The sequence below is a fragment of the Coregonus clupeaformis genome, chromosome 35 (genome assembly GCF_020615455.1).
Source record: "Coregonus clupeaformis isolate EN_2021a chromosome 35, ASM2061545v1, whole genome shotgun sequence".
NCBI classification, from domain to species: domain Eukaryota; kingdom Metazoa; phylum Chordata; class Actinopteri; order Salmoniformes; family Salmonidae; genus Coregonus; species Coregonus clupeaformis.
This window is the reverse complement of record NC_059226.1, coordinates 39,137,416-39,164,480: the sequence shown is the minus strand read 5'-3', so window position 1 is coordinate 39,164,480 and position 27,065 is coordinate 39,137,416. Positions and strand designations below refer to the sequence as shown.

General features: G+C 43.1%; 1 protein-coding gene across 15 annotated transcripts in view; it reads left to right on the top strand.

Annotated features, from left to right (window-relative positions):
• Window positions 1-27,065, top strand: part of LOC121551713 (muscleblind-like protein 2a) — an 81,360-nt gene that overhangs the window by 40,198 nt on the left and 14,097 nt on the right. For 6 of the 15 annotated variants that reach the window (XM_041864442.2, XM_041864436.2, XM_041864437.2 and 3 more), the window contains exons 3-7: window positions 17,171-17,338; window positions 17,651-17,857; window positions 19,000-19,248; window positions 24,812-24,865; window positions 25,370-25,529. In XM_041864442.2, the coding sequence (XP_041720376.1) occupies window positions 17,171-17,338; window positions 17,651-17,857; window positions 19,000-19,248; window positions 24,812-24,865; window positions 25,370-25,529 (838 nt within the window). The remainder of the gene's footprint in view (window positions 1-17,170; window positions 17,339-17,650; window positions 17,858-18,999; window positions 19,249-24,811; window positions 24,866-25,369; window positions 25,530-27,065) is intronic. The other 9 variants (XM_041864439.2, XM_041864445.2, XM_041864441.2 and 6 more) reach the window with 3 other exon arrangements.

The following is a 27,065-nucleotide window of genomic DNA, read 5'->3' as shown; positions in this document are numbered from 1 at the left end:
TGTGAGAATGTGACCGACCGGCTCGATTCGGTCTTATGTAGCAAAATCTGAAATTGTGTTTTTTTTTACATTGGATAAAAGTAGAGACTCAGAGTTAGAAAATGGTATATCATACTCTACAGTTGATGAACAATGGGAAAGTAATTCTGCTTTGAAAGTTGATAAACTTGTAACCTCACTTTTGAGAAAGTAGCCCTTGAATGTTTAGGTAAACCTACTGGAGAGCTCTTCTTTGGCTACACCCATTCAGCATCGTTCACACCCTCTTAAACCTTAGCCCCACCCATCTCTTTAAGGATTCACATGAGGCCATGTACTAAACAACCAAGATTTCAAGACTAAAGGCTGGTTTATACTACGGGTGTGTTCGTAAATTCAATCTGGAGTGCCAGAGTGCACTCAGAGTGCGCTCTGGGTGTTCGTAAACTCAGAGCATTGTCAGATTGTCCATTCGTAAATTCAGAGCTTTTCGCTCTGGGAGCATTCAGAGCTCACACTGGACGCTCTGGCTGAGGAGTAGGGTTGATCCGAGCGTTCTGACCTAACAGCAGTCAAGCACCCAAGCTAACGTTGGCTAGCTTGCTAACTACTTCCAGACACAAGAACAGCTCACTGACCATTTTACTCACCCTAGCAGAGCTGGTTAGGCTGTTTTTATGTTATCCAGAGCGTTGGTGACTAACTGTGCTGCTGGCAACAATTTTTTGCGAACGTTTAATGACACCGGCCTTATTCAACGGGTGTTGAGCGTTTGTAAATTTGTCAGTTATTCTGCGCTCTGGCACACTCAGACGAGAGTGCTCTGAAATCGGAGTAGATAGCCAGAGCAAATTTACCAGATACGTCAATCGATAGTTGTCGCAGTGACATCATGAACATTCTATTGAAATGGTTACTTGCATAGTGGAGTTTTTTGTTTAGACATGTAGTTAGCTAGCTAAGCAATTAACCATAATCCCAACTCATAACGTTACTACCCTGCATGAATCTGCATGTAGCTAACCAACCAGGTTCAATGTTAACTATCTAGCTAACATAGGCTATAACCAGCAATGCAAATGGCTCTGAGATACAAATACTATTACTACACAGATCATAAACATAACGTTAGCTAGCGAGCCAGCCAGCTAACGTTAGCTAGATGGCTAACAGTACGCTTTAACTTGAAATGAAAACGACTTTCTGACAAAATTAGAAACGCGTAATATCTGAAAATGTAGCTTGCTAGACTATCTTACCCGTATACATGGATGGACGCTTCTCCCTCTCTCTCACGGATGCCATGGTTGGCCTTAGTTGGAAGATGTAATCTGGAGACAGGTGTTTTATACAATAGCCTTCTGTGTGTTCTCTTTTCAACTCCCTCTGCATATTTGCAATCAAACGGCAATCAATCCTTAGCTATCATACTCTAATTCTACTGATTTCAAAACTCGGTACTCCAGAAAGTGGAGAACACTTTTATGCAGTTCTACTACGTGATATCTTTAAAAAAAGCTGCGTTAGAAAGGATTACCATCACATACTGACCAGCTCATGTTATAGACAGAAGCGTGTTACATGGCAGACCGATCCGAACTCATCTCTCGGCATGTCCAGCTCATCCATTATCTCAGCCAATCATGGCTAGCGGTAAGGTTCCAGTCTTTTTTCCGTGGCTAAACCAACTAGGCTCGTAATTTTAACAATTTTATTTGTATTTACAGATGACATACAAGTTTGTTATTAAGGCACATGAAAAAAAATTTTACGTTCAAATGGCTCTTCTGTGAAGTAGAGACATGCGACATAGGCCTAGTTTCCTGAAATGAGTCACATATACTAAGCCACTCTTGAAGGGCAGTTGATGTTGATGTTGATGGAAAAAAATGGTTCTTTCTTTACATTACCGGATGACATCCTTCATCAGGGTGTCCAAATGGCACCCTATTCCCTACCTGCACTACTTTTGACCTGAGGCTGGAATATGGTGCTATTTCAATGCATATGGATGACTGATATCATGTCTTGTTTATAAGCGCCACTTCGTAGTCTGAGAGTGATTCACTAATACAGCATTCTCCTTCAGTGAATTGCAAATAATAGAAAAGGCCCATAACACAACCCAACACTGTAACCTTGGACACACTGGCCTGCGTCAGCCGTGTCTCCCATATTACAGATTTCCTGGTCTGCGTCCCAAATGTCACCCTATTGCACTACTTTTGACTGGAGCCCTATGGGTATGTAGTACACTAAATAGGGAATGATGTGCTATTTGGGACGCATCTATGCTCATCCATTTGCTGAGTGTGTTGGAAAGGGGCTTTGATGAATAGATCGCTCCTGCTCTCCCTCCACCTCATCCCTCCATTCCTCCCTCCAACCCCTCCATCTCATTATCCCCCTTGGTCTGGGCTATGGATTTACATCACTCTGAAACACTCAACACGCTATCAATAGCCTCAGAGGATTGGAGAAAAGAAGATGTAGCGTTTTATGTTCAAATGTGAATTCAGTTTTACTGTATGAATCTAGAAAAGCAGTGTGAGGGTCTGCGCTCAGGCTTGGGTGAATGGTGGCCGGCGCGTAAGAGAAAAAATTAACTTGGCTATAGAATTAAGCATGTACTCAAAACATAAAAAGGTAAAATCAAGGAGGCAGAGAAAAAAACAAAACAAAAAACAACGTAATTGAATGAATTCCTTGTTGAAATGAATAAAAATAAGTGCGAAGTTTGTGGTTTTTATGGTTTGAGTGTGAGGAGTACCTGCAGAGGCTCCCTGGTGTGACTGATGTTTTTTAGAATATCAATTGAAATTCTAGAGTCTTGATTAAAGGCATCTAACATGTGAGAGTTACAGTGCCTTCAGAAAGTATTCATACCACTTGACTTTTTCCACAATTTGTTGTGTTACAGCCTGAATTTAAAATTGATTAAATTTAGATTTTGTCTCACTAGCCTACACACAGTTCCCTCATAATGTGAAAGTGGAATTAATAAAAAATGTAAAGCTGAAATGTCTTGCGTCAATAAGTATTCAACCCCTTTGTTATGGCAAACCTAAATAAGTTCAGGAGAAAACATTTGCTTAACAAGTCACATAATAAGTTCCATGGACTCACACTATGTGCAATAATAGTGTTTAACATGCTTTTTGGATAACTACCTCATCTCTGTACCCCACACATACAATTATCTGTAAGGTCCCTCAGTCAGGCAGTGAATTTCAAACTCAAATTCAACCACAAAGACCAGGGAGGTTTTCCGATGCCTCGCAAAGAAGGTCACTTATTGGTAGATGGGTAAAAAAATTAAAATAAAGCAGACATAGAATATCACTTTAGAGTCATTAATTACACTTTGGATGGTGTATCAATACACCCAGTCACTACAAAGATACAGGCATCCTTCCTAACTCAGTTGCCGGAGAGGAAGGAAACCGCTCAGGGATTTCACCATGAGGCCAATGGTGACTTTAAAACAGTTACAGAGTTTAATGGCTGTGATAGGAGAAAACTGAGGATGGATAAACAACATTGTAGTTACTCCACAATACTAACCTAAATGACAGAGTGAAAAGAAGGAAGCCTGTACAGAATACAAATATTCCAAAACATGCGTTGAGTTTGCAATAAGGCACTGAAGTAAAACTGCAAAAAATGTGGCAAAGAAATTAACTTTGTCCTGAATACAAAGAGTTATGTTTGGGGCAAATCCAACACAACACATCACTGAGTACAACTCTTCATATTTTCAAGCATGGTGGTGACTGCATCATGTTATGGGTATGCTTGTCATTGGCAAGGACTAGGGAGTTTTTTTTAAATAAAAATAAATGGAATAGTGGTAAGCACCGGCGAAGTCCTGGTTGTCTGCTTCCAACAGACACTGGGAGATAAATTCACCTTTCAGCAGGACAATAACCTAAAACACAAGGCCAAATCTACACTGGAGTTGCTTACCAAGACGACATTGAATGTTCCTGAGTGGCCTAGTTAAAGTTTTGACTTAAATCTGCTTGAAATTCTATGGCAAGACTTGAAAATGGCTGTCTAGCAATGATCAACAACCAACTTGACAGAGATTGAAGAATTTAAAAAAGAATGCGCAAATATTGTATAATCCAGGTTAGAGATTTATCCAGAAAGACTCACAGCTGTAATCGCTGACAAAGGTGATTCTAACATGTATTGACTCAGGGGGTTGAATGCTTATGTAAATGAGATATTTATGTATTTCATTTGCAAAAATGTAAACACTTTTTTTTTTTTCACTGTGTCATTATGGGTATTGTGTGTAGATGTTTGAGAAAAAAATATGGAATTAGTCAAGGGGTGTGAATACTTTCTGAAGGCACTGTAAATAGATAGGCTAGCAATTGTTGTTCATTTTCTTAATTAGACTAATGGCAACACCATAGACTCTTGAGATGGCTATTTCTCTCTAATTGCTGCTTGACGTTGGCCAGTACACTCTAAAAAGTAAAGGTTCCTGGAGGATCCTTTAGGGGTTCTTCAAATTGAAACTGTGGGGGAACCCCTATAAGTTCCTCAAAGAACCCCTTTTAATGGATCCTCGAAGAACCTTTTGAAGAACCTTTTGGGGTTAATTTTTGAACTACTCTCCCCCCTCCCTATTATTATTATTATTATTATTAATACTCTTAACAATACCAACAATAACACAATATTTTATTTGTCAGTGTTTATTATGATTTTAGTGGCAAAGCAGAATAAAAAAATCTAAATATAAGGTAAACTCCCAGCAGAGCCCCAAGTCCAATGGGAATATCCTCTGGCATGTTGATGTTTATGTGTTGATGTTCTCCGTATCCATAGCCAGAATGATTTTGCAGTGCATGGTTTCCTTTTATATTCATCAGAGGTGTAGGGAGGGTCTGTGAATCCAAAAAATAGTTATTATACAGATGATTAACAAAACATGCACACGACAGTAGTCATACCTTGGTTTTTGTGGTAAATGTGAATGAAAAAAACTATTTTGATAATGGTTTTCATACACATACCTTGTCCATAATGTAGAGGCCTATGGGATTTTAATTGAAGAGGTAAGGGAGGAGGATGGTACATGTGATCTGCATAACATACCAATACCAATTGACGTACCTTTGTATGCCTACTCGTCTGTAAACCTGCAGACACAGACACAAAAGTGAGCAGTTCAGTCATCTGCACTCAATGTAGCTAGCCTTCAACATATTCTTATAGCATACAGATTCTTACCTCTTTGTTGATTGATATCCATTGAACTGTATCCATTTTCTGTTTCAGAAAGATTTGCACAAATATGAAAAGATAGATGGTATCATCATAAAACAATATCAATTTAGATCAAACAAGGGACAAACCTTACCTTAAATTTAGGAGATCTTTACATTTTTCAGTTAAGTGCCTGCACCTGCTATCCTTTCAAATTCAAATGTTTCAGTTGGACAGTTAGGTTCCTGCAAGAACCCCCACCAACTAATGAGGTTAATCGATGAACCCCACCTGCTATGGGGTTCTTGGAAGAACCTTTTGGGGGCAATTTTCAGTGCCAAGAACCCTAAGGTTCTTCGAAGAACTTTGAGGATCTTAGAAGAACCCTTGTTGAACCCCTAATTTTTAGTGTACTTATTCTACAATCCTTTTCCTCCTAGAAGGTGTCAGTGACGAATAGGCAAATCTACAACTGGTATGCAAGTGTCTGAAATGGACTCAGTGCTCATGACAGTTAGGCTTAGTTGTAAGGAGTATTGCCTCAGTCCTTTACCTTGGCCTGTCAACACAGAGATGGGGATGATACGTGTGTGCATGCCTGTGGGTGTGTGCGTGCCTGTGTGTGTTTAACGCTAGATTAGTGCAGCTCAACAGGATGGGTTTCATGTCTCAGCAGGTCACAGATGATCAGATTAACTGGAGTAGGGCAGGGCTCACTGGATTACCAGCCCAGCCAACTGGGCTACAGCATAAGGCTGGGAGCCACCTGCAGTAAGAGCAGTGAAGACACACACACACACAAAGCTGATGATGTAACTCACACACACACACACAGTCACACACAAATCCTATCTCTCTCCATGTTGACAGGCAAGCAGAACACACATTGAACTCTGTAACACACATGCACACAAAAAAACGTGCACTCGCTCTTAGGTCTGGATGCTCCCTCATAACTCATCCACAACAATACAATGTCAGACAGTCCTCTTTCAACAAGCACAGAAGTTAGACTTGCTTTTAGTCAAAGATTGAGTGTGTATATTTCTGCTGTATCTCAAGCTTCATCTGTGTATGAAGAGCCACCCTGCTATTTTTAAGCTGTATTCTGTCCTCGTCTTTCACAGAAACTGTGTGCGTGCTCAATGTTCCAGGCAGCATCTCACTCTGAATACACTCTCCTTGTTGTTAGTCAAAGAATTAGAATGAGTTAGTGTTCTAATTATGATGCACACACAGTACTGCCTGCCACACTTTCATACAACGCCCTCTCCCCAGATGGAAATGTGTGTTTTTGGGAGTGTGTGAAGAGTGTGTGTTTGTGTGTGGGCCCGTGATAGAGGGACCCCTGCCGGGTAGCGTCCCTACACAGATGACACAGTGTGTGTGTGTCTGCGTCTGAGAGAACAGGAGGGGGAATTATCCCCACCTATCTGTAGCACTCACTCTCTCTCCCTCTCTCTTTCTCGCGCTCCTCTCCTCTGCACTGGAAAGCCAGGAGGCTTAGGAGGCTCTTTGCCACACTCCTGTGGTAATCTCAGGCGTGTCAGCGGCAGCACCGCTCGCCCATCTCTAGGATTACGGGTGTTGAAACAAAGGCATATGTAATTACCGCCGAGACAACACTGGAATCTAGTAGGCAGTGCGTAAATGCAATGGGAGACGTGTGTGTGTGTGTGTGTGTGTGTGTGTTGGAGACAAAAAGCAAAAACAAAGTCCTTTATTCCCTAATACATTTTTGTTAAAAGGGTGGCTCTCATTTGTGTTTAAGCATTATGATGAGACTCGCCAGGCATGTAGGCCGATACAAAATGGGCAAGGTTTGGTACAGATATATCTACTGTTCTTTCTTCGATTCTACTTTTTACTATTTATATGGTGTAAGAAAGTCTTTAAGTTAAAGGAAACGCTAATAGGTATAGTCCATCTTCTCAACTGTCAAGATTAAAAGCCATAGGATATCATTTCAGTATGGAAGTACAGCATTTCCATTAGTGCTTATTTCCTTTTAGAAGACCTGTGTGCATGGAGTTGAATGCCTCAACATGAGAGCCATTTGCTGCTATGGTGCCCAGTACTGCTTACGGATGTCATGGCACCTTGAGTAGTATTCATGGATAAGTGAACCTGTTCTAGTGGGCCTGAGTGGAGCAGGGCACCAGAAAGGGACACTACTCCCCCTAAGGAGGATGAAGGGATCTCCTGTCTGTGTGCATCCAGCAACGAGAACCGTTCTGCTTTCTTCCAGAGTGGTGTCAGGACCTGTGTTTTCTGGGCCTTAACGTGTTCAGTAAAGTGCCCATCCTGTTGGGTTCTCGTTGCACGAGGTTTCGCTAAAATGTCACACCTGACTGGGAATAAGGCTGACGTGTCAGCAGCCATTAATGCCCAGAGAGAGATGGAGAGAGAAAGATGAAGAGAGGAGAGACGGTGAGAGAGTGACGGTGAGAGAAAGAAAGAGGAAGGGAAGAGGCCACCCGGCCAGGTCAGTGGAGACACAAGAGCCCCTCTGATATGGTGTAAGGGGATTACAGATATTGCCGGCTTCATGTCAGAGAAATTAGTGTCAGTTCTCACAGCGAGCAAAGCCCTCCCCTCGTCCATGGGGAGAAGGACAAACGGATAAAGAGAGAGGACTTTGTGTTGTCAGAGCTTCTCCAGAGGTGCAGTCATCTCAGGAGTTGTGGTGGATGTCTCTGGAAACGCAAAGGCATGAAGAAATAATGTTTTGCACATTAACTGTAACGTACGGAGAAATGCCTAGCCCGTGGCGTTCCGCTATGTCTCACCAGATTCTTCTCCCTTGATTGAAATGGCAAACGGCCATCGATCCTTGCTGTCGAGCTGTCAGGCTGGTGATAATGTCATAATGTGGGTTTCAGCTATGCGAACCCTGTACAGCGCCTTTCTCCTGAGGGTGAATGAGTAGCTTGTGTCTGACCCTAGTCACACACAGAGAGAGAGAGAGAGAGAGAACCCCACCACTTCCCTCCATAACTCTTATTCTCTAAAATCGTCTCTCTCCCCCGAAGCCATATAGATCTAATTTAATTTGTCACATGCTTCGTAGACAACAAGTGTAGAATAACAGTGAAATGCTTACGTACAGGTAATTTTTCAACAAGTTTAATATAAGATAAAACATTTAATAAAACATAAATAGTAACATGAGGAATAAATACACAGTGAATAATGAATAACAATAACAAGTGGGGGGTTTGAACCCCCACCACCCCCCATAACGAGAGGGCCCGCCATGCCACCCAGCCTTCCCGGAATTAGGGTCTAGTTTAACTTTTTTTCCCCACCTCTGTCGGCTGGAGAGACGGCGAACCTCTGTCTCGGGCGAGGCAGAATAGAGCCCCATTGAAAGGAAAATGCAAATAGGGAGTAGTTAGCGGAGGCCTCAACTGAAGCGCCACTCTGCTGCCTCTGGTAAAGCGGCCCTCTGTGCTGTGCCACCCACAGACACGTAGTTATCACTGTCTCGATTCAGTGCACAGCTGATTGAGAAGGTGGGGGGGTCAGAGTTTTTTTTTTCTAGGAAGGGGGCATGGGGTGCCATGCCAGTACAGCAGCAGGCAGCCACAGTGTTTCCTTTAAGGTACAGTTGAAGTCGGAAGTTTACATACACTTAGGTTGGAGTCATTAAAACTCGTTTTTTTTTTTAAATTTCTTGTTAACAAACTATAGTTTTGGCAAGTCGGTTAGGACATCTACTTTGTGCATGACACAAGTAATTTTTCCAACAATTGTTTACAGACCGATTATTTCACTTATAATTCACTGTATCACAATTCCAGTGGGTCAGAAGTTTACATGCACTAAGTTGACTGTGCCTTTAAACAGCTTGGTAAATTCCAGAAAATGATGTCATGGTTTTAGAAGCTTCTGATAGGCTAATTGACATCATTTGAGTCAATTGGAGGTGTACCTGTGGATGTATTTCAAGGCCTACCTTCAAACTCAGTGCCTCTTTGCTTGACATCATGGGAAAATCAAAAGAAATCAGCCAAGGCCTCAGAAAAAATATTGTAGACCTCAACAAGTCTGGTTCATCCTTGGGAGCAATTTCCAAACACCTGAAGGTACCACGTTCATCTGTACAAACAATAGTACGCAAGTATAAACACCATGGGACCTCGCAGCCGTCATACCGTTCAGGAAGGAGACATGTTCTGTCTCCTAGAGATGAACGTACTTTGGTGCGAAAAGTGCAAATCAATCCCAGCACAACAGCAAAGGACCTTGTGAAGATGCTGGAGGAAACAGGTACAAAAGTATCTATATCCAGAGTAAAATGAGTCATATATTGACATAATCTGAAAGGCCGCTCAGCAAGGAAGAAGCCTCTGCTCCAAAACCGGCATTAAAAAGCCAGACTACGGTTTGCAACTGCACATGGGGACAAAGATCATACTTTTTGGAGCAATGTCCTCTGGTCTGATGAAACAAAAATAGAACTGTTTGGCCATAATGACCATCGTTATGTTTGGAGGAAAAGGGGGGAAGCTTGCAAGCCGAAGAACACCATCCCAACTGTGATGCACGGGGGTGGCAGCATCATGCTGTGGGGGTGCTTTTCTGCAGGAGGGACTGGTGCACTTCACAAAATAGATGGCATCATGAGGAAGGAAAATTATGTGGATATATTGAAGCAACATCTCAAGACATCAGTCAGGAAGTTAAAGCTTGGTCGCAAATGGGTCTTCCAAATGGACAATGACCCCAAGCATACTTCCAAAGTTGTGGCCAAATGGCTTAAGGACAACAAAGTAAAGGTATTGGAGTGGCCATCACAAAGCCCTCAATCCTATAGAAAATGTGTGGGCAGAACTGAAAAAGTGTGTGCGAGCAAGGAGGCCTACAAACCTGACTCAGTTACACCAGCTCTGTCAGGAGGAATGGGCCAAAATTCACCCAACTTATTGTGGGAAGCTTGTGGAAGGCTACCTGAAATGTTTGACCCAAGTTAAACAATTTAAAAGCAATGCTACCAAATACTAATTGAGTGTATGTAAACTTCTGACCCACTGGGATGTGATGAAAGAAATAAAAGCTGAAATAAATCATTCTCTTGACTATTATTCTGACATTTCACATTCTTAATAAAGTGGTGATCCTAACTGACCTAAGACAGGGAATTTTTACTAGGAGTAAATGTCAGGAATTGTGAAAAACTGATTTTAAATGTATTTGGCTAAGGTGTATGTAAACTTCAGACTTCAACTGTACATGTTTTTCCCTCCTCACCAAGGCCTCGTCGAGGGCAGCAGTGTCATTCTGTTGCTGGTTTTGGTAATGTAGCAAAATGCTATAGCTACTGCAGGGATCATACAGTGTAGTAGTAGTCTCTTCCAGCTGTGGGAAGAGACTAACTAGGCTAGTTTATTATTGAGATTATTGAGAGAAACGACTTTGGCTCCATTTGACTACCCCAATATGACGACAAGGGAAAAGTGCCATGATTCGATCACAACATGCATGTGAAACCCCCAATTTCTCGGGGTTAAAGACTTTGGATTCACATGGACAATTAATAGGCGTAATTAGTTAACCATTTAGGCCTGTCCCCTTGGAGGCTAAGTGAGCATAATCTTAATCTGTTCATGAAATTAGAGGCATTCATCTCCGTCCCCCTGGGATTAATCTAATGTACACTACCGTTCAAAGGTTTGGGGTCACTTAGAAATGTCCTTGTTTTTGAAAGAAAAGCAATTTTTTTTTAGTCCATTTAAAATAACATAAAATTGATCAGAATACAGTGTAGACATTGTTAATGTTGTAAATGGCTGTTGTAGCTGGAAATGGCTGATTTTTAATGGAATATCTACATAGGCGTACAGAGGCCCATTATCAGCAACCATCAGTCCTGTGTTCCAATGGCATGTTGTGTTTTCTAATCCAAGCTTATCATTTTAAAAGACTAATTTATCATTAGAAAACCCTTTTTGCAATTATGTTAGCACAGCTGAAAACTGTTGTGCTGACTTAAAGAAGCAATAAAACTGGCCTTCTTGAGACTAGTTGAGTATCTGGAGCATCAGCAATTGTGTGTTCGATTACAGGCTCAAAATGGCCAGAAACAAAGAACTTTCTTCTGAACCTTGTTAGTCTATTCTTGTTCTGAGAAATTAAGGCTATTCCATGCGAGAAATTGCCAAGAAACTGAAGATCTCGTACAACGCTGTGTACTACTCCCTTCACAGAACAGCGCAAACTGGCTCTATCCAGAATAGAAAGAGGAGTGGGAGGCCCCGGTGCACAACTGAGCAAGAGGACAAATACATTAGTGTGTCTAGTTTGAGAAACAGGCGCCTCACAGGTACTCAACTGGCAGCTTCATTAAATAGTACCCGCAAAACACCAGTCTCAACGTCAACAGTGAAGAGGCGACTCCGGGATGCTGACCTTCTAGGCAGAGTTGCAAAGAAAAAGCCATATCTCAGACTGCCCATCTTAATCTTTTCTTTTTATTGGCCAGTCTGAGATATGGCTTTTTCTTTGCAACTCTGCCTAGAAGGTCAGCATCTCGGAGTCGCCTCTTCACTGTTGCTTTTCTTTAAAAAACAAGTACATTTCTAAGTGACCCCAAACTTTGAACGGTAGTGTACATGGGCTGTTCATAGAAACTCATTTGGGTAGGGATGGGTAGGGAAGGGCGACCTCTAACTGGGTAGAAAAAGGATGGTTTATTCTCCCTAGAGCAATGATTTTAAAAGTGGGTGGCAAGAAGGTCCTGTGGTTAAGTATGTAAAAAGGGGCCAGCATTTAGTAGTAGTATACTCCCGGCCTCATTGTCATCGCTTTTCAAACCCCTAAGAGATAATTATCTTCTTAACCCTATTATTTATTAGGCCTAGTATCACAAGTTAGCTAGATGCATAGATCCTTGACTTTGTGCTGTAATTTTGAAACAGACCCAGCTAGCAGAAGGGATCCGCTGTGTCATTACATCTGAACGATGTAGCGTCTGAAAGGGGTTTATTTAACGGGGTAATCATGTGCCTCAGATTTCAAAAGCCCCTTTTCATAAATGCGTGCTCCGAGGCTCCGTCAGTGTGGGTGGTTAAGACAACGGGGCTTCTCTCTATTCCCCCCGGGCAAGATAACATCTGACTCGAGCTCTAATGACAGTCTCTCGCTCAGTGTTTCATCATCTGAGACAGGCAGCTTTTTAGCACTGTCATTGTTACATGAGGTATGCTCCGGGGCGCTCTCCAGCAGCTCTGCTCAGAGAGTGGGAGCCAGCCAGAAACGCTTCTCTCGTCGTCTCTTATCTGCAGAGTCAGTGGCACGACTCCCTCTGAACAGACCGACCCTGCTTGCGTCATCTCACGTGTCCCTACTGCATAAGTGTTCTAGCCAGCATCACTGTGATGTCGTGAGCCAATCTGTAATTGTACCTGACTGAAAAGGACCCTGTGATTATCATTTAATACCGCTTGTTAAAATGTACACTGCTCCTTCAATGCTAATAAGCAGAAGTAAAGTCATGTAGGGGGAGAGTATATTGACCGCTGTGCTCAACACTTATGATTATAACCCCCAATGTTTGATAAATTCCTAATGTGTCAAATGAAACGCTCTCCCCAAGTGGTTTTTATGGCTGCTTAACTCCTCCCTCAAATGGTGAGTAACGATGCTCAAAACTGGCACCGAATGCGTTGAATCAATCACGACACTGGCAGCAAAATGTCACCAAGAAAGCATTGTTGTCATCTGGCTTGTTTCTAACCAAGCAACCCAGGTTTTTCTGTGTTTTTTCCCTGACCACATGAAATAGGCTATAACTAGTGTCTGGGGTTTGGTCCAGGTGGTCAGAAAAAAAAAAGAAACCCTGGCCTTACTCAAGCATGTGATAGAACCGTGACCCCTGACAATCTAATGCCCTTCAAGCCATCCTCACAGTCACAGGGAAGGCATCCAAAGCTCAGCCTCTGCAGCACCGCATCCCCATCACTCTTCCCCTCCCAGCAGTCGCCATGGAGTCTGTCTGCCCAGAGCGGCGTCAGTGAGAGAGGCTCTGATTGGTTTTGACACCTCTCAGGCTCTTGGCTGCAAGGTGCAGCGATAACATTATTCTTTGGCTGGGGATGAAGTGGAGCGGAGGAGGGATATCGATAGCACTATTATGCGCCAGTGGAGAAACTGAGCGGGAGTACAGTGCAACACTGGCACGAACCAGCTGGAGAAATTGAAGGGGGAGTGCTGCCCTGTGGCACCCCATCCGACTGGCGACTTGAATTCCCCCACACTGATCCAAGACCTCTGTGCCCCTCCACAAGGGAAAATGACCATATCCTGAAATATGAGTTATTTGAAGGATAGTGCATGATTGCATTCCTTTTATATAAGGCCTATGCTTTAACCACCGAAGCAAAAAATAGCTCTGCATTAGTCCCATGATGATAGAGAACTGTCAGTGTTTGTTTTTAACAGTGTAGACTACTTTGCCCCAGACTTGTCTTAGAGATTATTGTATGATGGGTTTAGTACTTATAATCATATTATATCTAGCTATAGCTTTGTTGGGCTCAGCTCGGTCCTAAGTTGGCCTTCTATGCCTAACTTCATATCTAAAATCAAATCAATGCGAATGCCTGCTCTAAGTTTGATGCTCCCACTGGTGCTTTTGAATCACAGTGGGGTAAAAAACAACAAGCACTTTTCATCAGGTTTCTCATTTAGTCTCGAGCTGACAACACCCGGCTGAGCAGCGTGATTACACGTTATTTGCTTTGCGGACCCCCCGGGGTCCAATAACCCCTCCTTGATTAAAGGTCCACTCACGTTCGTGACCGGAACAATAAGCTGGATGTTGAAACGGGGGAACCGTAAAGCGTGGTTCGGATTTACAACCACCCTTATAGGATTGATGTTGACATGTGATGTCAATAAAAATATTCAGTCATCAAGAATGTGGTCCAGTTAATCTTCTCTGGCATGTTGCCTTGGCTAAAAGCAGGGGCGTCATGCACCCATTATTTTAGAGTGGGCACGAAGTACATGAGGATGGAGGGGGGGTGGTCCCCCTTTTGGGAATTTGGAAACATCTTTCTCCCGCAATCTAGAGCCATAATCATTATGTCTAATTCTGTCAAAAAATATGTATATTTTTCTGCATAGGTTATGTAAAGCATACCTCTTGAGCTGTCTGTAGTTTAAGAAATTAAATATGCTTCTCTGCATCTGTGCTAAAATCTTGGTAAAAGATTAAAATGAATGCGAGTGTTATTCAGTACATTTAGTAATTGCTTACTTTTCTTAAGGCTAGCAACCTTGCCAGCAGACATGCCAACTAAGATAGTTAGAAAAGCTACTCTAACTTGATTGATAGCCTGAAATGTGGGGGTCAGTGGGCCCCTTCCTCAAAATACCGCTGACAGATATTTTTATAAATAAGGATGATACAACGTGGGCTTAAAAAGTTTAGTAATTTATTTAACGTCAGAATTTCTTTTGGTGCCCCCTATGGACATGACACCACTGGCTAGACGGTGGTATGTTATACAGATCCCTTCGGCCTTCATTAGTGAATGTTTAGCGGCTCACGCCAATCCAAAAATAATCACAATCAAAACACGTCAAAGGTCATCATTAGGCTCATCCTAACATTCACTGCAAACCTTAAAATATTGTTGTTTGCATACTGCAGTAGTAACCACAGTGGAACTATTTTGGAGGGCAGAGCTAGCTAGGCAGCGTGTGCATGGAAGTGGCTGGCTGTATGCTGGTTTGTCAGTGGACTGGTAGGGAGAATGTCCTATTTCAGCATGGACCCGTGACTGGGGAGCTGACGCTCTGCTAATTAGGTCACTGCGCTCTCACTACTCTGCCCTTACTGCCTGGTGGTGTGGAGCTGAGGCATTTCAACAGCAGGAGATAGATACCGGATGCTTCAGATGTATACAGTGAGGGAAAAAAGTATTTGATCACCTGCTGATTTTGTACGTTTGCCCACTGACACAGATATTATCAGTCTATAATTTTAATGGTAGGTTTATTTGAACAGTGAGAGACAGAATAACAACAAAAAAATCCAGAAAAAGGCATGTCAAAAATGTTATAAATTGATTTGCATTTTAATGAGGGAAATAAGTATTTGACCCCTCTGCAAAACGTGACTTAGTACTTGGTGGCAAAACCCTTGTTGGCAATCACAGAGGTCAGACGTTTCTTGTAGTTGGCCACCAAGTTTGCACACATCTCATGAGGGATTTTGTCCGAGTCCTCTTTGCAGATCTTCTCCAAGTCATTAAGGTTTCGAGGCTGACGTTTGGCAACTGGAACCTTCAGCTCCCTCCACAGATTTTCTATGGGATTAAGGTCTGGAGACTGGCTAGGCCACTCCAGGACCTTAATGTGCTTCTTCTTGAGCCACTCCTTTGTTGCCTTGGCCGTGTGTTTTGGGTCATTGTCATGCTGGAATACCCATCCACGACCCATTTTCAATGCCCCGGCTGAGGGAAGGAGGTTCTCACCCAAGATTTTACAGTACATGGCCCCGTCCATCGTCCTTTTGATGCGGTGAAGTTGTCATGTCCCCTTAGCAGAAAAACACACCCAAAGCATAATATTTCCACCTCCATGTTTGACGGTGGGAATGGTGTTCTTGGGGTCATAGGCAGCATTCCTCCTCCTCCAAACACGGCGAGTTGAGTTGATGCCAAAGAGCTCCATTTTGGTCTCATCGGACCACAACACTTTCACCCAGTTCTCCTCTGAATCATTCAGATGTTCATTGGCAAACTTCAGACGGGCATGTATATGTTCTTTCTTGAGCAGGGGGACCTTGCGGGCGCTGCAGGATTTCAGTCCTTCACGGCGTAGTGTGTTACCAATTGTTTTCTTGGTGACTATGGTCCCAGCTGCCTTGAGATCATTGACAAGATCCTCCCGTGTAGTTCTGGGCTGATTCCTCACCGTTCTCATGATCATTGCAACTCCACGAGGTGAGATCTTGCATGGAGCCCCAGGCCGAGGGAGATTGACAGTTCTTTTGTGTTTCTTCCATTTGCAAATAATCGCACCAACTGTTTTCACCTTCTCACCAAGCTGCTTGGCGATGGTCTTGTAGCCCATTCCAGCCTTGTGTAGGTCTACAATCTTGTCCCTGACATCCTTGGAGAGCTCTTTGGTCTTGGCCATGGTGGAGAGTTTGGAATCTGATTGATTGATTGCTTCTGTGGACAGGTGTCTTTTATACAGGTAACAAACTGAGATTAGGAGCACTCCCTTTAAGAGTGTGCTCCTAATCTCAGCTCACCTGTATAAAAGACACCTGGGAGCCAGAAATCTTTCTGATTGAGAGGGGGTCATACTTATTTCCCTCATTAAAATGCAAATCAATATTTTTGACGTGCGTTTTTCTGGATTTTTTTGTGGTCTCTCACTGTTCAAATAAACCTACCATTAAAATTATAGACTGCTCATTTCTTTGTCAGTGGGAAAACGTACAAAATCAGCAGGGGATCAAATACTTTTTTCCCTCACTGTACATCCGGTGAAACATCTGGCTCCTTGTTCTATCTGTGGCGTCGTTATCTTGCTAACAGACGTTGAAGCCAAGCCACACATTGTACGGTTTTAAAGATCCTTTATTGAAGCAGCTAGCTAACGAGCGCAAACCTCTGAGCTAGCTACGCACAGCCCCGCCCGGCCGCTGAGGCCAATATGCACCAAACTCCCCATCACTTGATATTTTATATTTATTAGGATCCCCCATTAGTCGCTGCAAAAGCATCAGCTGTGAATATCAATGTTGCCCCTCAGTATTCAATGTATTGAAGACTGTCTGCATATGCCTAACCTCTGACCTGTCTTTAGGGTTTATTCATAATATACTGCTTTAGTTTAGCTGCGCTCCTCTCGGTTTCCTTTAGGCAGGTTCTGTATTTCTGTTGTGACAACCCGATCAGGGTCTTTAACTTGTGTTAATGTATTTTTTTTAATTGTATTTTTTCAGGGCCGATGCACACGAGAGAACTGCAAATACCTCCACCCACCGGCCCACCTGAAGACCCAGCTGGAGATCAACGGCCGCAACAACCTCATACAACAGAAGACAGCAGCAGCCATGTTGGCTCAACAGATGCCATTCATGTTCCCTGGCACGACCATGCAGCCTACCATGGTGAGTAACGGACTACTAGGCGACTAGCAGACTTCCTTGGCTCAGCGGGGATGGTGAAAGTAAAGTGCAATGTGTCCAATCGTTTATTTCTCTCTCTCTCTACCTCTCTCTCTACCTTTCGGTGTCTCTCCCTTTCTCTCTTCCTCCATCCAACCCCTTCTCTCTCTGCCTTTTTCTCTCCCCCTGCTGTCTCTCTCTCTCTCCCCCTGCTGTCTCTCTCTCTCCCCCTGCTGTCTCTCTCTCACCTCTTTAACATTTCTATCCCTCTCTGTCTCCCTTCTTCCCCCCACCTCGCCCCCTATTCCTCGGTAGCAGTCGTTTCCTATTAGCCAGGGCCTGGGCTCCAACCCAGGGCTGAGCTACGCTCCCTACCTGACCCACATGACCCACAGCATGGGCATGATGCCCACTGAGATGCTCCAGCCCAGCACCCAGAGCATCATTGTCCCCGGCAGCCCTCCCTGCTCCATGCAGAGCTCCTCCTCCAACCAGAAGCTGCTACGCACGGACAAGCTGGAGGTACACCACCACTAACCAATAACAATACCAGAAGTCGTAGTATATCGTAGTATATTAGCAGTTAGGAGACATCATAAACTAACCAATTACAATACCAGGAGTTAGGAGAGCCGGCCTCTGGGCATCACAAAGTAACCAGTCACGATAAGAGGAATCAAGAGTTTGCACTACGAGGAGTTGGGAAAGCCAGCCTCTCCATGGACATCACAAACTAACCAATCACAATTATTCTCTTATGACACCATCCTTACACACCTAGGTTGAGGTAGAAGTTACCCCTTATCACAGATCTTATTTTACCTAGTCCTAACCTCACCAATCAGAGATATAAAACATATATTTTACATACTCCCTTTCCACACCTTTCACACCTTTACTTTGAAAGAATACCTAACTTTAAGAACTTGTGCGCTGGCCAACAGAATTCTATACCTCACCGTTGATTACATCTACTTAAGATAGATGAGGTTATTTCAATGGGGGTTTTGTTTATACCACAACAAAGCAGCTAGACCGTTTTGTGTTAATGAAAACAAAGAATAGCCTTGGAAGGATGGTAAGCACAGACAGACCTGGGAGTGTAGGTGTGTTGTGTGTTTTTCTCAAAGTACCGTCACTTAGCAACAGAGCGATGTGGTTGCTAATGAGAGGCCGTGTTCCACTGAGGAATGGAGACACTCCCACACTAAGTGAGACTGTTTACCGCCTTCTGCGCGTGTGTGTGGAGGGTGTGTGTGTGTTCTCTCCATGCTTTGTGTGTGTATCTGTCTTTGCGTGTGTGTTTGTTTCAGTGTGTGTTTGCGTGCACGTATGCGTACGTGTTCTCCCCACGCTTAGTGAGTGTGCGGTGTTATGTTTTACATCCCAGGCTGTGAGTGAAGCCCCCTGTGATTGACTACGCCCAGGCTCTGAATAGATAAACACCTCAGTCTGTACATTTTTCAGTCCATAGTTATAAACATAATGATAAGTTGTTGATATGTTATTGGTATGTGTTATTATGTTGTATGAGATATGTGGATTATACTTGAGAATAGTGTTAGAAGTAAGCTAATATTGTTGTGTGTGTGTGACTGTGCGTGTGTCTGTCCATGTACGTGTGCATGTCTGTTTGTCCGTGTGCACCCCACCCTCCTTCACAGGTGTGCCGGGAGTTCCAGCGGGGCAACTGCGCGCGTGGCGAGACGGACTGCCGCTTCGCTCACCCCAGCGACAGCCCTATGATTGACACCAGCGACAACACGGTGACCGTGTGCATGGACTACATCAAGTCACGCTGCTCCAGGGAGAAGTGCAAGTACTTCCACCCTCCGGCCCACCTGCAGGCCAAGATCAAGGCTGCGCAGCACCAGGCCAACCAGACGGCTGTGGCCGTGCAAGCCGCTGCCATGGTGAGACCCTCCACTGCCCTCACAGCCTCTAGTGTAGAGTTAGTAGTACCTCACAGCACACACAAATCTGTTGTAAAAATCTGCTAACTTTTCCAAATTCCCTGTTTTTCCAGAAATCCTGGTTGAAATATTCCTGAAATCAGGAGGGAATCCAGGAATCCTTGAACCGTGATTTCTGGAAAACCTGGGACTTTTGGGAAAATTAGAAGACTTTTGTAGCCCCAGCAATGTTAGACAGCACACCTGACAAAGGGTCAGATCATGTGGAAATACACTCTATATTTGCATATTATTTCTAATGTTTATAATATGTAATCCACTATAGACGACTAGTTTGGTAAAGTGTACACACTTAAATCTTAAATATTCTACTTTACACATCTAAAAAAGAACACAAGGACATAAAATGTGGAGCACTGCTTTATTATTCCATACAGCTGATATACCACCTTCCTAGAATACTATTATGGACGCTTCTATACAATTCACGGAAATGTGACCCACTGAACCCATACTCAGGACATTGTAAGGCTCTATAGTTTTCAGGCTTTAGAAAAGGTAAAGCGACTGTATAACACGACCACAACAGTCTAAGGCTGCGTCCCAAATGGCAACCTATTCCCTACATAGTGCACTACTTTTGACCAGAGCCCTCTGTTCAAAAGTAGTGCACTATATAGGGAATAGGGTACCATTTGGGACGCTGTCTATTATTAGCTTCAGGCTAGGAGCTCTTTTATTCCAATGCCCTTGATCATACATACAAAGACAATGACCCGCCCTCCTCTCAATGATAAGTGTAGCTCTCTGAAGATCAGTACAAATTGAATCAAGAGACGGATGACAAAGTGAGGCTAAACTGACATTACGGCTCTGGTTGGTCATTGGTCCACTCCCTCATTATTGGACCCTTCGCTGAGGCAGGCAAGGAGACGGGCAGGCAGGCAAGGAGACGGGCAGGCAAGCAAGGAGACGGGCAGGCAAGCAAGGAGACGGGCAGGCAAGCAAGGAGACGGGCAGGCAAGCAAGGAGACGGGCAGGCAGGCAAGGAGACGGGCAGGCAGGCAAGGAGACGGGCAGGCAGGCAAGGAGACGGGCAGGCAGGCAAGGAGACGGGCAGGCAGGCAAGGAGACGGGCAGGCAGGCAAGGAGACGGGCAGGCAGGCAGAGAGACGGGCAGGCAGGAGCAGGTTTTGGCAGTAGTACTTTCACTTGGCTGTGACCCTCCCTCCCCACTCTATACTCCGTGTCCACATTGGTCCGAGTCAGTGGCTGTTGAATGGGCGAACTTGGCTCTGTCTTGCTCGCTGCCACTCACATTGTGCCGTCACTGCTCTCGCGCTGCTGTCTGATTCCATGGCATCGCCCGGCATGCTTTTCATCTCATCAGCTTGCTCCTCCATCGCTGCTTGCTCTCTAAAACACCAACCGCACCTCCACTGACACTGGGTGAAAATATGACTCGAGTACAGTTAAGGTTTAAAAGGAAAAGGACAAAAACAATAGGAAAACACACGTCATCCAGTGTTGAAGACATGATTATGAGTTTATGACAACTTGCGCTCTGTTTCCTTAAGCTGGTGTGACCTGTGATAAGATATTAGGGCGACAGGGTTAATGGTTTACCGGAGGACAGAGAGCTTTTTAGTCAGCTCTATGGGAGCATTTCCCCACTGCAATTCTCTCAATAAATGTACCATGTACTATAAAGCCATTACAATGTATTGGCACAAGGTACAGTAAGTTAGATACTGTTTTAGTTTTTTTTAAAGGAGAACTTACATATATTTATAAATGTTATGACAGGATAGGAGCAAGAACCGAAATCCCTGCCGCAGGGGGAAGCATATGGTTCCGGAAACTCGACCAGACTCTTGTCCTAAGTTAGATACAGTTACGGGCGCTGAAAAGTTGGACCACAGTACAGTTTTTTGTGACAAACTATCTAAAGGAGCCCAAGTGCCATGTTGCTCATGCATTGTGTAACTTTTTAGTGCCCGCAACTGTACCAACAATAAATGTATCATGAGCTTACATTCCCCAAAGATTTGGTCATCTGGAAATATGCCCCAGACAGAACCAAGTTTATAGTACATAAGATTATAAACAACGGGTACAGGTGGTTAGCTCCTGGTATGTGTGGAGTTTTAGGATATACAGTTGAAGTCGGAAGTTTACATACACCTTAACCAAAAACATTTAAACTCAGTTTTTCACAATTCCTGACATTTAATCCTAGTAAAAATTCCCTGTTTTAGGTCAGTTAGGATCACCACTTCATTTTAAGAATGTGAAATGTCAGAATAATAGTCGAGAGAATGATTTATTTCAGCTTTTATTTATTTCATCACATTCCCAGTGGGTCAGAAGTTTACATACACTCAATTAGTATTTGGTAGCATTGCCTTTAAATTGTTTTACTTGGGTCAAATCGGGTATTCTTCCACAAGCTTCCCACAATAAGTTGGGTGAATTTTGGCCCATTCCTCCTGACAGAGCTGGTGTAACTGAGTCAGGTTTGTAGGCCTCCTTGCTCACACATGCTTTTTCAGTTCTGCCCACAACTTTTCTATAGGATTGAGGTCAGGGCTTTGTGATGGCCACTCCAATATCTTGAATTTGTTGTCCTTAAGCCATTTTGCTTGAGGTCATTGTCTATTTGGAAGACCCATTTGCGACCAAGCTTTAACTTCCTGACTGATGTCTTGAGATGTTGCTTCAATATATCCACATAATTTTCCTTCCTCATGATGCCATCTATTTTGTGAAGTGCACCAGTCCCTCCTGCAGCAAAGCACCCCCACAGCATGATGCTGCCACCCCCGTGCTTCACGGTTGGGATTGTGTTCTTCGGCTTGCAAGCTGCCCCCCTTTTCCTCCAAACATAACGATGGTCATGATGGCCAAACAGTTATATTTTTGTTTAATCAGACCAGAGGACATTTCTCCAAAAGGTATGATCTTTGTCCCCATGTGCAGTTGCAAACCGTAGTCTGGCTTTTTTGGGCGGTTTTGGAGCAGTGGCTTCTTCCTTGCTGAGCGGCCTTTCGGGTTATGTCGATATAGGACTCGTTTTACTGTAGATATAGATACTTTTGTACCTGTTTCTTCCAGCATCTTCACAAGGTCCTTTTGCTGTTGTTCTGGGATTGATTTGTACTTTTCGCACCAAAGTACGTTCATCTCAAGGAGACAGAACACGACTCCTTCCTGAGCGGTATGACGGCTGCATGGTCCCATGGTGTTTATACTTGCGTATATTGTTTGTACAGATGAATGTGGTACCTTCAGGCGTTTGAAAATTGCTCCCAAGGATGAACCAGACTTGTGGAGGTCTACACATTTTTTTCTGAGGCCTTGGCTGATTTATTTTGATTTTCCCATGATGTCAAGCAAAGAGGCACTGAGTTTGAAGGCAGGCCTTGAAATACATCCACAGGTACACCTCCAATTGACTCAAATGATGTCAATTAGCCTATCAGAAGCTTCTAAAGCCATGACATCATTTTGTAAATGTAAAGGCACAGTCAACTTAGTGTATGTCAACTTCTGACCCACTGGAATTGTGATTCAGTGAATTATAAGTGAAATAATCTGTCTGTAAACAATTGTTGGAAAAATTACTTGTCATGCACAAAGTAGATGTCCTAACCGACTTGTCAAAACTATAGTTTGTTACAAGAAATGTGTGGAGTGGTGGAAAAACGAGTTTTAATGACTCCAACCAAAGTGTATGTAAACTTCCGACTTCAACTGTACAGTTACACTGAGGTGTAATTTGATTTCATTTTGCTCCATCGTGTCGCAAGTTGAATGGTGTCATCTTTGCTTGCCCCCCCTTGATTAAAACAGAATATTTCTACCCCCTCCTCCGTTCGCTTCCATTAACCATAACATTTCAGTCTGAATCTAACACTGAATCTGAGGTGTATTCATTTGGAATGAACGATAACACTTTATAAAATACCTAGTACCTTTATAAAAGGTACCTTAATGTAAAGTGTTACCGAATAAACGTAGTATTATCCTACACGTAAAGCAAAGGCTTGTGCATGGCCTAGTAATCATAAGTGCCTTGGTTGTCCCATCAATGTTTGCTGTTTCCTTTGTGCAATGTCATCGATTGGTTTCATTCAGAAGGCTTGCTAACAAACTCTTTTCAAACGTCATTTAAAAAAATCTTCTTTGAATGTTATTTCGTTGAGCAAATATCAATTTTTTTGCTGTAGAATCCAAGAGGAAATGTAACTAATAACTAATATTGTTACAATTCACATTTTGACTTTCACCTCTCCAAAGTTGCCCATTAACCACACACTAACAAGTTACACATTTGGGTTCACTCATGTATTAGTGCAGTTATGGAAAGAAAACCAATAGTTTTGCTTTTACCACCTAAATCAGAATGTTTTATCCCATGACAGAAATGGATGTGACCGTCTGCCAAAACATTCTCCTGTCTACCATTGTCTGCCATAGGGCATCTTCTATGAAAGCATTGGTCATAATGGTCTCCATAAAATGTGCGTTGGTTCCAAATTGCACTGCTTTTATTGTAAAAGCTAATCATTCCAATCAACAAGACCTGTGGTCCTTCATTGTCCAATCAAAAATACTTTTGATCCTCCATTGTCCATTGATCATAAACTCTCACTTGCTGAGAACATCTAGTCCCTATTAGCCCATTCCCTTAGCCCCTTGTCTTGTTTTTGTTTTCTCAGATCTAAAAGGACTGGATAAGTTTTAAGTGATGGTTCCATCCTAGCCCTCTAATATGTTTCCTATTGCTTTCACCTATCCAGTCCTTTCAGCTCTTTGAACACAATAGTAAGGGCTAGAGCAAAGAACTAGTGTTTTTCTGTGAGAAATGTATGTTGCCCTCACAGCCTATTCTGTCATGGTGGCCAGTCACACCAAAGCACCAACAAAGACAACAATATTCCATACAGCAGATAGTGTACAAGTGTGTATACAGAAGAGGCCGAATCCTACCTTTTTAGATCTGCGAACATAACTCAAACGTTCACGTAAATCACAATGTCAAATTTATGCGAAATGTTGACTTGTGCGCACAGATCTCAAGTTACGATTCGGCCCAACTGAATGTCAATTGTGTTTATATCAATAATACCCCAAGATATTTTGATACATTGATTGATTAGATAACTGATTTACTTGTAAAGAAGTAGCTAGCTTTACAGAACGAATAACTGCTATGCAAATAGTTTGTTTACTTCATAAGTACATTTGAAAATCTTTGTATGTCTTTAGCTTTTTAACTGTAGGTATAGTAGATGTTTTTTTGCTTTCGTACTAATTCAGATCTTAAGCAATATGTTTCTTTAAACAAACAACAACAAACTATTTTTTGTTTATGTGCATGCCTATTGTTTTGTACGTGGTATACTGCATTCAGATTATTTTGTTTTGTTTTTCCTTCTCACCTATCCACAATGCAATGCTGTCCCCCATGACGCACCTCTGCTTGCTGTTACCTGTATGTTAATACGCTTGACTCCCATTGGCCCACTGACATCATGTGCTCGCTGCCTGCTATTTAAAGACTCAGTCGACTGCCAAAGCAATGAAGCGACCCCTCGAGGCAACTGTAGAACTGGTACTTTGACCTTTCACCTTTTGCTTTGCATGTAGCTTCTTTAATGTACTGTAGCAACTCACAATAATTTTAATTTGGCTTTTTGCTTTTTTAAACACCCAAATATTTGTATTATGCAATTAATATCCACCAATATGATTCTTGTAGTTATTCTTTTAGTATGATTTATATTGATTGATCGTATAACAACAATGATAATGTTAATTCCCAAGTATCACTTTGTGTTTGTTACTGTGCTGTAAATTATTATTTTATAAGTGCCTTGCTAGATATCGTGTGTAGTTCCTTCATTGTCCCCATGTGGTTATTTAAACCTAAGTTGCCATTGTGACTTCTTTGTCGTAACTCTGTCGTAACTTTGTGCTGTTTTGTAGCTAGTAGCCACAAAAGACCCAGAGCAGCAGTGTGATTTCTTGTGTTATAGAATCGAGAATAGTCATGTGAATGTAGTCATTTTTGAGGCCTCCGCCTCATATCTAACGTCTCCTCGTCCCTCCCGTACAGGCGTTCCCCCACGGTTGCCTGCAGCCCCTACCAAAGAGACCAGCACTTGAGAAGAGCAACGGGGCCAGCTCGCTCTTTCACCCCAGTATGTTGCACTACCAGCAGGCCTTGGCCAACGCACAGCTGCAGCAGCAGACAGCTTTCTGTGGCTTTCCCACAGGTAGGGGGTACACCCGCCTGCCTGCAACACACACACACACAGATGCACATGTTCATACACATGCACACAGACACACATGTAGCATGTAGACACACACACACACACACCCCCTATACACATTTATGTACACACACACACGTTTGTACACACTCTTGTACACCGATACACAGACATGTAGCATGTAGACACACGCTGGATAGAGCTTCCCTAACTTTCAGTTTCCCCATAAAAGCATCAAAGTGCAAAGTTCAAGTATAAAACCCTTAAAAGGTTTCACCAGGTGAGCTAGTGAGGAAATAGGATATCCCCCATATCTTCTCCTAAAGTTTGAGGCCAGTCTCTCTTTAAACCAACAGGAGTGATCAACCGCTTTTCCTCAAGTGGAAATCAAGTTGATATGGGCATTGTTCAAAGCTAGTGCAGTGCACTATATAGGGAATAGGGTGCCATTTGGGACACAGCAACGGTATGCTCGCCTATCATATAAATGTGTAATTGCAGCCAGGTGCCAGGACAAGGTAAAGGCATGGATATCCTTTGATCACAGCGGTAAAACTATTTTGTGGCTGATGATAGGATATATTACTGTATGATTATAGTAGACCAGGCATTTTAACGCCTACTTATAAAACGGCAGACTTCCAGTCTGTGCGCTTATCTTGCGCTAAGTTAACATTGGCTCGCAAAACTACCTCTAACTTCCTTCATACTGGATGCAGAGACATACAAATGGTATCCACGAGTTCATCTGACTCTGGGGAAGTAGATAAATGTGGATGAGACTACCTTCCCTAACCCCCTATCCCTCCCTACCTACTCCCTTCTTTAGTGTTATCATCCTCCATGGCCTCTACACCCTTCCTCTCCTTCCACTTTATTTCCCAGTGTAGGAAGCTTGTTCAGAATGGTGTGTTCACACCAGACCTAGGTTCCATTAATATAATTTTCCCTTCGAATACTCAAACTGTGCTTTATTGAGCTCGCCTAGCACTTTCGGAACCATAAGTGCAACCCTGTCCATCTGGCACTCCAGACAGGCCCAATCCAACGCATAAAGTAATTTGAAAGAAGACATTCTATTTGAACCCAGGTCTGATTCGTTCTCACTGCATGGTCCAAGCATCCAGCCCTTAACCTTCTCTAGCCTGATCCCAGATATGTGTGTGCTGTCTTGCCAGCTCCTACTGCCATTGTCACGCCATGTGTCTGCTGTGACAGAGATCATAGGAGTTGGCAAGATAGGACACACCGATCTGAGGCTAATAAACCTCCTCTGACACCGAAAAAGGCTCATTTGTAGTATGTGTGACCTTACCTTCCCACCCCCTCCAGAACAGTTAATATTTTTGCATGCTTTATTGTACTGTATATCAAATTGAGCTCTGACTGAGAATGTTTAGCCCCAGACCAGACATAGTGTATGGCATAAGACTACAAGTGGAACCAAACTGCACAGTGCAATCATACCAATTGCAGGCTTGTGAAATTTGTTTAAAGGCATGTTGTTTATATAGCTTGCTTCCAAAATCTGTAGCC